We start from the raw sequence: 12,452 nt of genomic DNA on the forward strand, positions 1-12,452 counted from the left end.
AGTTCCTCCATATATTTAGTGTAGTCATTTTTGGAAGAACTACCTTTTTTCTTAGATGCCTTTTTACCTTGAGGCCTGAGGGACTGACGAGTTGGTTGGGTCTCTGGCACTTGTTCAGGCATCCCTTCCGTGTCTTCAAATGTGTTGGCTTCTTATTCGGCTGTGTCTGCTTTTGGCGAACTATGTAGACCCATACCGTGCATGACAACTTCTGGACCGGTTGCCACAATTTTGTATCTAGGGCAATCTTTCACAATTTGCCAACATTCCCATTTGTTGAATGATTTGTTATGGTTCTTTGCATTGTAGAATGCTTGTGCTTGTAGTGTCTATAAAAATGTGGGATAAGATAGTATTAAAAATTATGGGTGTAACACAAATAAATAAATTAAAATATTGATGGACGTGGAATGCATATAAATTACATAAGAAATTACATAGAAATTACATAAGAAATTAAATAAATTAAAATATTGATGTGGGTGTAACACAAATAAATAAATTAAAATATTGATGGGCGTGGAATGCATATTACATAGAAATTACATAAGAAATTAAATAAATTAAAATATTGATGTGGGTGGAATGCATATAAATAAATAAAAATATTGTTACCTCATCCGCTAAACTTGTCCCACTACGCAGATTACCAGAAGCATGAGAGATGGCGTTTTTCCAACAAGTAAAGGATGCGTTGAGTTTTTTCCAACGACCTTGAAGACCTTGACTAGATCTGGCATCCTTTCCATGTACATCGCAAAACGATTTCGTAATTTTACTCCACATTTCTCGCTTATCCATCTCATTACCCGTAATCGGGTCATGAGTAGTGCAAACCCAACATTCACACAACGTAATATCTTCACTGAGCTTCCACGAAGTTATTTTTTTCTCTCAAAGTGTACAAAATATTCAAATGTAGAAAGTGTAGAAAATATTGAAATGTGGTGTAAGGTGGAAGATGAGGGTTAGGTATTTATAGAAAAAAATTAATTTTTTAAAATTTTTCTGTATTTTTTTAAAAAATTTCATAATTTTTAATAATTTTTAATGTTGTAATTAATCTGGACCGTTGGATTTGAAAAATAATCAAATCCAACAGCCAACCAGCTGCCACGTGGCCAACGGTCAAATTTCTGACTGTTGGGCCTTTTTTTTTTTTTTAATTTTATTTTTGGTGAAAAAAAACGTGGACCGTTGATCTGTGATCGGACGGTCCAATTTAAAAGTCAAATTTAAAATTTTTTTACCGTTGGAAATCCAACGGCCTACAAAAACTAGCCGTTGGAAATCCAACGACTCTGAGGAGGGCCACGTAGCCCTCAGCCGGTCGAACGCAAGTTGCCCTGCACGCGGGCCCCACCGCCTACAACACTGTCGGCTACTCGCGCTCAGTCGCGAGTGTCATGCACGCGCCAGCCATTTGGACCGGCTTCTGGGTCTGTCCGAAATGGGCTGGCCTGCTGCCTGGCTTGGGCTGGGTGCCGGGCTGTTTTGTGGGCTGGAGCCAATGGACAGGATGCCTGGCTATTATTTGGACTTGGTGCTGGGCTACTCCACCTCCGGTGGAGTTGCTCTCATTGCTCCGCCTTCTTCGTTCGCTTTTCTGCTTTTTGTTTCTCTGTGCACAGCGTTGCCCACGCGTCCTCATCCGTGTGCCTTTTCGTTGGATTTTCTTCCTGCTATACACGTGTTGCTCATCCAAGAACGGAAGAAAGATGGAAAATCAGGGATCTTCCATTTGCTTCCACGGATTTCTCGATCTCTCTCGAGCTCAGGTTCCTCTCTTTCTCTCTCTCAATTTTTTTTTTTTTCAATTCGTGATCGAATTTTCTTTCCAAATAATGTTAGGTCCGTTGCCTTCGGGAAGAAAGTTTAAACCTAGAAAAGCATGGTTTTCAGGAAATCGTCAATCCTGCAGAAACCTTGGGTTTCCTGGTGAGTTCTCCAGCTTATTGTTTTTGAGTTTTCTTTTATGTGTTCAAATTTTTGTGATTTTAAAACCTCTCGGTGGCTACAGATTTCATCGGCTATTTCATCAATTTTTCGATTCGATCAGGATCAGTTTTTTACCCACGAAATCTAGCATGTTCTGGTGAGTTTCGTGACTTCTCCGTGTGGCTGTTTCGAATTTTGTTTATGTGGTTTTCAATGTCCACATGGGTTTTTTGTTTGAATTTTGTATTTGTGATTTTGCATGTTGTTTTGAATTTACAGATGGCTTTTCTGTTTCAATTTTGATTCTGTGATTTTGAGAGTTTGTTTATATTGTCAGATCCAGCTTGGGTGTATGATCAAGAGACCTTGCTGTTTGTTTTTGGGCTTTGGTGTATAGACTTCGAAGCCCTTTGTGCACAAGGTAAATAATTTAGTATCTTCCTCTGAGGATTTTGTGTAACAAAATTTTTACTTTTTGTATATTGTGGAGGTTGAATTTTGTATATTGTGAACGTTGAATCTGTGCAAATCCATTTGTTCTTAATTTTTTTTTTGTGTATTTGGAGAATGTTGTTTCCTTTTTTTATGTGTTTTAGGTGGTGTTGCATAAGTTAGTCTCTTTTGTTCTAAGTTGTAAATGATTTTCATTCCATGTTATGTTGAGTTATGTTATTGCAGTATTGAAAAGAGATTGAGGGTTTTGGTTTAGTCTGACAGAGGGGGAGATAAAGAGAGAAGTGGATTATGTTCATGAATGGGGGATGTAGTTCATTGTTTCTAAGTATTTGAATTTCAGTTTTTATTTTTGTGGTTCACCTGTATTCATTTTGGAATTTTTTTCTTTCTATTTTTTTTACGTATTGTTTTGGATAATGTGATTGGAGCTTTTAAAAGAAAAATATAGAGGTTTTTCTTTAGCTAGAGAGAGGACGTGAATTGTGTCAATCTTTGGCTATTCGTGTAGACCATTTTGATCATGGGTGTATTAATCTATGGAAGATTTAATGAAAAAGATGTAATGAAAACACCATGTTTACTCAAAAAGCATATTGATTCCGATTTCAATTTCTTACTGAAATGGGGATATAATGTAGGCATAATATACAATAAAGACTATAAACACGATAAAGAGGAAATCCTGATTAAGAGTGAGTTTTAAAACAAAAACAAAAGAAAAAATGAACACAATGCAATCTCCTTTAATTAGCTCTTAAACCCTAATTTCTCTCTCTCCTCTCTCTCTCTCTCAAATCCATTTTTCATTTTCTGAAAAGGGTTCAAGAGATAATTGTCTCTTTGTGTAGGTGGTAATCGAAGAAGTTTGTCAAGGGCCAATGGGACAAGGAGGATTGGATTTCAGATTGGCAGAAATACAAGGCCTCCCTCTCTGTGCGTTTCCAATCTTTACCCTCCTCCTATATTTTCATCTAAATCACAATTTATATGATTATTTTACTGATTCTATTTTTTGGTATTTGAGTTTTTATCTCCTGATTATTTTTTCCAGAGGTTGTATTAATTTTCCTTTGACTGGAAATTTTGGGTTTCTTCAGATTCGCCTAATCCTATTGGTACATAATCATATGAGAAAATTAGGATCTGAATATGTTAATTAGCTATGAATTAGTTTACATTAGAGAATATATGTGATTTTGGATTCGTGTTGGTGTAGCTAGGGGCAATTATATATGTGAATAGATGTTGGGTTGGAAGGTCTACTCATAAAGAAGAACAAATCTAAGGGTAGAGTGAAACTGAAAAACAGCCAAACTCAAAATGTAATTTGCCAAAGAGCACGATTGGCCCTTTGTTTTAAAATTTTCATAGTTTACTTCTCATTCTTATGTACCCTTATGTATGGGTAACATGTATTCAACTTTAGAACTTTATCCGAAACCATTTGGTGGGTGTTTGGAATTTTGGAATTAGATTTTTCAATTTGTTTTTTGAATTCCTAACATTTAATCTCATTTGGGTCTAAGCCTTTAGCTATTTTTGTTATGAAATAGTTCATTGATTGCATATTGTTAATTTGATACATTCTGTTTGTGGTAGCTCCAATTTCTTGCTTTAAGAAAACCACTTGGTTGGTTTTAAGTTTTTCGTACTTTTCGTTGTCCTATTTGCAGAAAAACATGTTTTACAAGTTTGGGGACTGATCTGAAATCATTTGGTGGATGTTTTTAGTCCTAATTGGAGAAGACTCTTTTTGCTCTGAAGTTTGTTAGTTGACAGAGATTACAAGTATAAGATGGTGTTGTGTTGGATTTTGGTTGGTTTAGGTTGCAGAAGATGGGGGCTTTGGATTTAAAGAAGGTGGTGACAGGCACCAGGGGTGGCTTCTCATCATTTGCAATTGGTTACATGGGGTGTTTTCTATTTATTGGCTAATATGTTGAGCCTTTTAGTCATCGGATACTGGTTGGAGAAAGAGTTCAACTTTGGTATGTATTTGAAAATCAGTTTTTTTAGTCTAATTATGTGGTATATATCTTCTGCAAATTCAGAGAACTTTGTGATTATTAGCATTTTCATCATTCAAGGGAGTCAGAGACTTAAAATTCTTTGCACTACAACTTAGTCATGTTAGGCTTTTATTAGCATTGAGCGAAAACGATTTGGTGATGTAGGTTTTGCAACTTATCATGTCAGACTAATAATTTTTCCATTAATCTCTCATCTATTTTTTTTTTTTGTTTTTTTTTTTTTTGGGGTTTACGAACGTTAATTGTTTGATCCATGTTATACTATATTGAATGATAACATGTTAACAGTAGTTTTAAACTAACATGATCTTGCCCCATTTCGAAAGCAAATTAAAGAAATAATGATGGACATGCATGTTAAAAATATTATGAATTTAAAGAGGTGAAACCCAACTCACAACTGCTACCTATTTAGTTGAACACAATTTTCCTCTGCTTGGTTGATGAGAAAATGTTGGGAAACAAAGGAGCACGATTTGAGTGCTATTGTTATGATGGATGCTTATTTTGACGAGCTTATTAAGTCTTGGATAATTTATGAATTTAAGATCTTCAATTTTAGTATTTAAAGAGTAATATGGTTTTTCTTTTTATTTTTTATTTTTGGTGCAGCGGTTAAAGAAGGGTGCGAGGAAACTTTAGAAAATATTAAGGAAGGTGAATTGATCATGGTATTTAAATTTTAACAATTCAATTTCTTAAAATTGGGTGAATGCTGGCATTTAATAGTACTTTGAAGATGAATTTTTGACTTTGAGTTTTGACTCTTTGTTGTGCTTTTTATTTTTATTTTTATTTTATTTTTCAGTCTTTGGAAAGCCATAATACATCATAAACAAAATAATTGGGTTTTAGTAAATATTGATTTTGTAAAATTCTTTATTTAAATTTCTAGGTTCTGATGAATTCTCATTTAGAGTTGGTGACAACCAATCGACTCATCACCAACTTTAGATCAAGATTCAAGCATGCCTTAAATGTGTAAGTCATGTTTTCATTCTATTTTGTTGATTTTGTCATCACAATTTATTAGAAAGTTGGGATATCGGTTAATTTTTAGACTTGGATTTTAACTTTTTATTTGTATTTCTAGAAAATTGCAGAAAGCTTGCATTAAGATTTAGCTCTCCGATCCGAAAGACCTTAAGATTGATGGCTGAATTATTGTAAGTATGTCTTTTGTCACAGGTTTACCCATGTTCTTCTGTCCAATCATTTCTTGACACTATATTAGTAACCCCAATTATTATAAGGATTAACAGATTAAGATCCATTTAGATTCGATATACACATTTTATATCTGGAACTTAGGTTAGGTATTGTCTATTATATCAAACATAATGCATGAAATATATTAAAAAAATCTACAATTTGTTGTATGTGGATTGTATTTGTTAAATATTTTGTATATAAATTTTTTCTAACAATTTGATTGTAAATAGTATTAATCTTCTATCTTACAATCTTTCATATGTTTGGAATACAATCTTACATACAATTTTTAATCCCGCAGCAACGCGCGGGCATTGATTTCTAGTTATATATACAAAAACTCAGTTGATGAACACTGTTCATTAACAGTGATCTGACGAATTTGCCCCTGCTTGGTCTGTTTAATTTCAATTGCGTCATGTTTTACACGTGTTTGTTGTCGGTGAAATGGAAGCAGGCTGAAAAATCTAGAGCTTCCTTGCTCTTCTTTTCCTCTTCTGGACTCTTCTTTTCCATCGACTTCTCTGTCACTTTCTCGCAACCAGCTACAACACCGATTCACCCTCCATTTCTCCCGCTTAGCAAAAGAAAATCAAAGGGGTTCACCTCCGTGGGTTCCGTAAGATGCTGGAAGCATCTTTCGTTTCTCTCTCTTCTTTTTCTCTTTCACCTCTTCCTTCGCTGAAGCAACTAAAAATCAAAAACCTACTCGCGGCTTCTTCTTCCCGATTTTGGAGCTTCTCTCTTCCACTCTCTCTCTCCCCCCTCCATTGAAGCACCTCCATACACAGGTATCGTATCTCCCATAATTATATATTTAATTATTTGAAGCTTAGTTCTTCTGTGTAAAATTTTTGAGCTTTTGATTACCTGCAATTTTCAATTTTCAATTTTCTACGATATAGGATTTTTGGATAATTTCATGATTTAGCGATCCTACTAATGATATATCAAGTAGAATCAATATGAGGAATAGATTCTTCAATTTCGTAGCTTCCAAGCCTAGACAAGAGATCATATTCGCGGTTTTTGCGTTTGTTTATGTTTGATTTGCACCGATTTTGATCGGATCTATTTCTGATTTTGTTTTCCGTTTGAGCACCGGTTGTTTTTGCATCGCTAGGAAGTTAATTTTCTACAACTGAGGTATGTTTTCTAACTGCTGTGTTTTGATTTTTATTCTGTGTTTTGATTAATTTTGGATGGAATTGTAACCGTTTGGTTATGGGTTGGCTCTGTTCCTGTGCTAGAGTTTTCCTGGCTAAGAGGATATTTTGCGGTTTGGTTCCTTGCTTGGTCAGTCTCACATTTACCGAAGGTTCCGGCGGTCCTAATATTTTTTGGGTAAGTTTTTTCTCTTTTTGTTTTTTCCTGATTTGACAACTCCTTGGTGTTTGATTAAAATGTGTGTGTAATTTTTTCGAAGAATTACTGGTGAGATGGATTGACAAGATTATTGAGTGAAAAACCGGCTTTTTAGTGTGGTTAAACAGAAATATAGAGCTTTATTGTAAGAAAGTTATGGACGATTTAATCAAATTAATTGTACTGATAGAGATATGAATGAGCCTAATGTTTATTCTTTTCACTCAAACATCATTATACCATTACAGAAAATCAGGAATTTGAACATCAGCTTGCGACTTCGCCATAGATTTGAACGCCACCAGCTTCGATGCAGTCCTTGGAGACACCCCTGCCTCTTTTGCCATAGTCTAATTCTTCACTCACTGGTCAGTTTTTCTAATTTCTATGTAAACCATTGATTTTATTTGGGAAATAAATGGAACCCCTTATGTTTTTGCTTAAAGTATTGATCTTTGAGTGTTACTCAGTAGATATTAGATCGATTGGAGGTTACCCATTTGAAAAAGAAGAGGGATCACATGGATGATGGATCAAGTGAGTTTCTCCAATTATTTGAGATCACATGGAAATATGTAAGTTGTCAGAACTAAAATGATCTGAAAGCTTATTGAGAATTGTTGTAATTTGCTTTTCATTGTAGCGGTACTTTCTTAAACTGATTAGAGCTAAAGATTTGCTAATTCCTTAGCATTCAGTGCATATGCTTATTAATGTCTGTTTGTTATCTTAGAGGCATATGGTGGTTTAGTTGCACCTTGCACACATGCAGCTCAAGGCTGACCCCAAATTGTTCCTCCTGAAATGATGTGTTTTTTTCTAAATTTTGCTGCTCATCTGCAATTCACCTTTTGTCTCTTGATATCTTTTACAGGTGCAAAACGCCATAGAGTATTTAAACATCATCAGGGCCTTGGATGAGAATGAGAATCTGACTGTTTTAGGTGGGGAGAGATTTATTATTCTTTTAATATTTCAATTATGCATTGTGATGCTTGCAACTCTTCGTCATTGCTGAGAGTTTAAATTTGAAAATCATTAGCCTAATGCAGTTTAAATCATTTGACAGTTTAAATGCAGGTTGTTATATAGAGCTTAGGATTTAGGTTTTCCAGTTCAATCAAAGCTAACTAGACAGAATTATGAATTAATTAAATGTGGTGTCTTCCTTTCTCCTCTGTTTCTTTTGTTGTTGGGTGAAAGTGAGCATGGTTTTATGATAACCTATTTAAAAGGAAAGCTGTAGAGAGAGAGGGTAATAAAGCAGGTGCATATAGGGACGTTAAGGCATACTGACAGAAAAATGCACAAATCGGTATGGTAAAAATGAAAAAAAATGAAAAGAAAGTGAATCCAATAGAATATAGAAAATGAAGTGTTCATCCAGTGGAAGAACCCGTATGTGGTGTTTATTTTTAGACAAGATGGGAAGATGTAAACAGTTGGAGGTCCATACCACTTTTCAAGTTCTTTATTAATGTGAATGTTTATGTTATTCTGATTAGGAACTTAAGTGAATAAATTGTTTTCGAATTTGTAGACAAATAATTGCTTACAAAATAATGAACTCTGTTAAACAAAAATAATTGCTTACAGTAGAAAATAACTGTAAACATTATTGAAGTATACATTTAAATATTTTTAATTTATATAAATAGATAGGTTGCTATTGCATTCTGTGCCTAAATCAAATCACTAACTTGAACCATGCTCTTTATTTGGGAACTCTATGTATTTCTTATTTGAACTAGTATTGTTTGTCTTTCAAATTTGATTTCGTGTGATTTCATTTTGATAGATATTTCAGAATTTCAGAAAGCATGTGCGGTTTGATCAATTAAGGCCAACCTGATTTACAGAGGTCTGATTAGAGGTACACTACTAAGTACCTCACTTTTCTCCCAAGAGTATGCTGCTTTTTCCGTAAGAAAAAGATTAGCTTGGTTTGATCTCTTATTTGAATTGTGTAGATTTGGTTTGATCTCTTAATTTGTGTTGTGCAAAATTTGTATGAATTAATTTGGGTTGGGCAGAGGAAGCAAATAATTTTTTAAATTAATAAATTTAGTTTGGTTTGTACATGTGCTGATGAATATTATTTACTGAAGCATGAACATGTCAAGAAACTGTTCGTTTCAAACTATTCATTACAACTTTGCACCAACTGTTTTTGTTATGTCTAACAGTTTTAAAACCCGCAGCATCGCGGGGGCTCCTTTGCTAGTAAAGACTATAATTTCAAACTAAATTTTGTATTGGTTTATAAATTTGATTTTCTTATTATTATTGATAAAATATTAAATTTAACTGTGAGATAAGCTGATTGAGTGATTTTTAAAACTTCAAAGTAGGACTCCAAGCAAAAGAAAGATGCATAATTTCTTTTTGGGTAAAGTACAAAAAACTAACTTTAACTATTGGTGTCACGACATTTTCATACCTTATCTTTTAAAATTGACAATGTCATACGTCATCTTTAGAATTTGGTCCAATGTTATACCTTCCATTACTTAACAGTTTACTTTTTAGTTAAATATTAACGTGACTTAATTTAGAACCCACTTTCTATTAAAAAATTATTAAAATATTATTAAAAACTAAAAAAAAAATATTTAATATTTTTTTAAATATTAAAATAATAATAAAAAGTATAAAATAAATAAAATAAAAATAACCCTCAGTTCCTCCCTCCCCCTCCCCCCCCCCCCCCCCTCCCCCATCTTCATCTTCTTCCCCCCACATGCAAACCCCTAAAAATAAATAAATAAAATTCCAATTTGTCTTCCCCCCGCACCCACCCTCAGTTTGTCTTCCCCCAATCTTCATCTTCTTCCCCCCACATGAAAACCCCTAAAAATAAATAAATAAATAAAATTCCAATTTGCCTTCCTCCCGCACCCCCCTCTTCTCCCTCCTGCAACCCAAAAAAAAAAAAAAAACCCAGATCCCGTCGACGGGAAAATGGGTGCGCAGAGAAGGTGGAGGATGGGTGCGGAAGAGGATGTGGAGAATTGAAGAGAGTGGTGGATTTGGGGTTGGCAGGGGGTTGGGTTGGAGGAGGGGGGGATGAAATGGGTTCACTTTGGATTTGTTTTTTTTTTTTTTTTTTTATATTTTTCTTCTCCTTCTTTCTGGGTTGCAGGGGGTTGGGGGGGGGGGAGGGCGGGGGGAGGGTTGGGACGAAATGGGTACACGTACTGGGTTGGGTTGAGGTTTTTTTAATTTTTTTCTTATTTTTCTTCTTCTTTGTGTTTTGTTTGGGGGGGGGGGGGGGGCCGCGAACTGGGTTGGGTTGTATTTTAATAAAAATAGCAAAAGAACTTAAATTTTAATAAAAATGATACAATTTTAATATAATTTTTTTAAGAAAATAAAAAGACTTGACGCACGGGACCCGTACGTTCATCACAGACACTATTTATGAAATTGAATAGTACTACACTATTTATGAAACTTAACGGTACTACACTATTTATGAAATTTAATGGTACTATACTATTTATGAAACTGAACGGTACTACTCTATTTATTAGTCCAATTTCATAAATAGTGCCTAGTTCTTGACCACTTTCATAAATAGTGCCAAGTTCTTGAGTATCCACTCAATTTGGCTTTAGTTAAAAGTTAATTTCAATTTATATGAGAAAAAATAGAGAGCTTCCATGACAAGGACTTGGGTTAAGTTTATTTTAACAAAAGTCATGCTATAATTTTATTTAATGAAAAAAAATTAAATATTAATGGAAAACCCCATTAAATTTTAATAAAAATGACACAATTTTAATATAATTTTTTTTAAGAAAATAAAAAGACTTGACACGCAGAACCCGTACGTTCATCACAGACATTATTTATGAAAGAGCAACACTGTGTTGTTTGACAGAAGCCGAAGATAACATCCCACTGCCCAAAGAAAAGGCATAACCAGAAGCGTTCTTCATGTCATCTTGACTCGCACTCCAATCACTACCACAATACTCTATTAGCACAACTTCTTTGCTTTTCTGATACTTAATGCTAAAGTTGATTGTTCCATGTATGTACCTTATGACCCTCTTGGCTGTTTTATAATGTTTCTTATAGGACAATGCATAAATCTAGCCCATAGACTAGTTGCAAACGTAATATCTGGTCTTGTGGCTATTAAGTACAATAAACTTCCCACAATCTACCTATATTCATTTTCATTTGCAGATTGCTACCATCATCTTTGCATTTTGGATTTGGATATGCTTTTGAAAATGGAAAGATTGCAAAATTTTTTGCCTTTTTTGTTTCAAATTTTGCTGGACATGGGTTGAAAATGGTAGATGAGAGGGGTGAAGCAAGGCAGAGTTGGTAGATGGGATATGGGTTTCAAATCTTGCAAGGAACAAGTATTTTTCATTAGTGTTTCTTTATAATAATTATTAAATCAATAAAAATTAATAAATAACATTAATAAATAATTTTGAAATTGCTGTTAAATTTGACAACAATCTTTTTGCTGTCAATTCATATCATCGCCACATAGGAATTGTCATTTCAATTAGAGAACATTAGCGTGGGTTTTTTAATTTTTTTTATTGTTATAACTTACATAGACATTTTGACATCTTCATTGAAAATGCTCTTAACATTACCCATATGAGTATGCTGCTTTTTAAATAAATTTTTTTGGGCTTGCGTGTCTAGTCTTGGTTTGGATTTGGCTGTATGCAGAATTTCTCTCTACCACATGTTTTTTCACAAATTGATGCTTGAAATTGATGTTTGAGATTTAACTAAATAAGTAGTATTTGTTGTGTACTTGTGTGAGTGATTATAAGTCATGTGTTCACGACAATTGAAGACCATGTGAATGCTACAAGGAAATGGCAGCAACCTTGACTTTGTGTGCATGGTTTCGGCTAATTAAAATAAGGGAAAGTTTGGTGGACATCACGATGATGTTTGTTGCAATCATGCTGTTTTGTTTGAGAAGGAAAGCAAAGAGCACGAGTGTGCTTGTTTCCACTTGCTGCTTTCGGCTCCTCTCGGCACATGTGCTTGTGCTTTTGGCAGAGAAAGTAAAGAATTGGGAAAAAGGTTAGTGGCCTTTGGTTGGCAGTAGCAGCTTTATTTGCTAAGAGACGAATAGGAGAGATGGAAAGGATAGCAGAGTGAGCATCCAAGGGGAGAGCATCCGGCTCTCCCGTGGGAAAGGTTGAAACATGGCTTGAGAGAAAATCAAGAGAGCTAGAGTTAAAAGTCTTCTAGTGAAAGAATTCTTGGGGTAGAGCAGGTTCTTAAGAAAATTCTGTGAGTGGGTGTACAAGTGATTTGGGATTGAGTTATGTTGATTTAACTCATGTGTAGTTTATACTGTTATTCTTATAGTGAAGAGCAATATCTTTCATGTGACATAGGCAGGTTTTTGTCAAACCTCGTAAATTTCTTGGTGTTTTATTTCTTATATTTTATTCTGTTCAA

The 12,452-nt window shown here is 34.4% G+C and overlaps 2 protein-coding genes across 12 annotated transcripts; both read left to right on the top strand.

The window, feature by feature from the left end:
• Positions 1 to 1,450: 1,450 nt before the first annotated feature.
• On the top strand, positions 1,451 to 5,745 carry LOC148693670 (uncharacterized). The gene is made up of 8 exons (XM_088678085.1): positions 1,451 to 1,778; positions 1,852 to 1,938; positions 2,021 to 2,095; positions 2,276 to 2,359; positions 3,243 to 3,325; positions 4,221 to 4,382; positions 5,320 to 5,405; positions 5,528 to 5,745. Exons 1-6 carry the CDS (start codon positions 1,451 to 1,453, stop codon positions 4,335 to 4,337), a joined length of 774 nt encoding a protein of 257 aa, XP_088534211.1. The 3' UTR covers positions 4,338 to 4,382; positions 5,320 to 5,405; positions 5,528 to 5,745.
• A 369-nt stretch (positions 5,746 to 6,114) lies between these two features.
• On the top strand, positions 6,115 to 12,452 carry LOC148693671 (uncharacterized). 11 transcript variants are annotated; one of them, XR_015952070.1, is made up of 7 exons: positions 6,115 to 6,427; positions 6,760 to 6,782; positions 6,887 to 6,980; positions 7,250 to 7,369; positions 7,475 to 7,576; positions 7,876 to 7,945; positions 8,800 to 9,082. XR_015952070.1 is itself a non-coding variant. In XM_088677442.1 (6 exons), the coding sequence occupies exons 2-6, from the start codon at positions 6,861 to 6,863 to the stop codon at positions 8,832 to 8,834; spliced, it is 447 nt and encodes a 148-aa protein (XP_088533568.1). In that variant the 5' UTR covers positions 6,115 to 6,427; positions 6,764 to 6,860; the 3' UTR covers positions 8,835 to 9,082. The 11 variants fall into 11 exon arrangements, 4 of the variants coding, with proteins under 4 accessions (XP_088533568.1, XP_088533569.1, XP_088533570.1 ...); XR_015952067.1 differs by having other exon boundaries at positions 6,764 to 6,782; XM_088677442.1 differs by having other exon boundaries at positions 6,764 to 6,980.

The sequence above is a fragment of the Pyrus communis genome, chromosome 10 (assembly GCF_041283825.1).
Source record: "Pyrus communis isolate YQ-2024b chromosome 10, ASM4128382v1, whole genome shotgun sequence".
NCBI lineage: Eukaryota > Viridiplantae > Streptophyta > Magnoliopsida > Rosales > Rosaceae > Pyrus > Pyrus communis.

Coding starts and splice junctions, on each gene's coding strand:
- LOC148693670 (XM_088678085.1), top strand. CDS start 1,451: ATGGGCTGGCCTGCTGCCTGGCTTGGGCTGGGTGCCGGGCTGTTTTGT. Junction 1,939..2,020: donor CAGAAACCTTGGGTTTCCTG/GTGAGTTCTCCA, acceptor CGGTGGCTACAG/ATTTCATCGGCTATTTCATC. Junction 2,360..3,242: donor CGAAGCCCTTTGTGCACAAG/GTAAATAATTTA, acceptor CTCTTTGTGTAG/GTGGTAATCGAAGAAGTTTG.
- LOC148693671 (XM_088677442.1), top strand. CDS start 6,861: ATGGGTTGGCTCTGTTCCTGTGCTAGAGTTTTCCTGGCTAAGAGGATA. Junction 7,370..7,474: donor GTCTAATTCTTCACTCACTG/GTCAGTTTTTCT, acceptor GTTACTCAGTAG/ATATTAGATCGATTGGAGGT. Junction 7,946..8,799: donor TGAGAATCTGACTGTTTTAG/GTGGGGAGAGAT, acceptor TCATTTTGATAG/ATATTTCAGAATTTCAGAAA.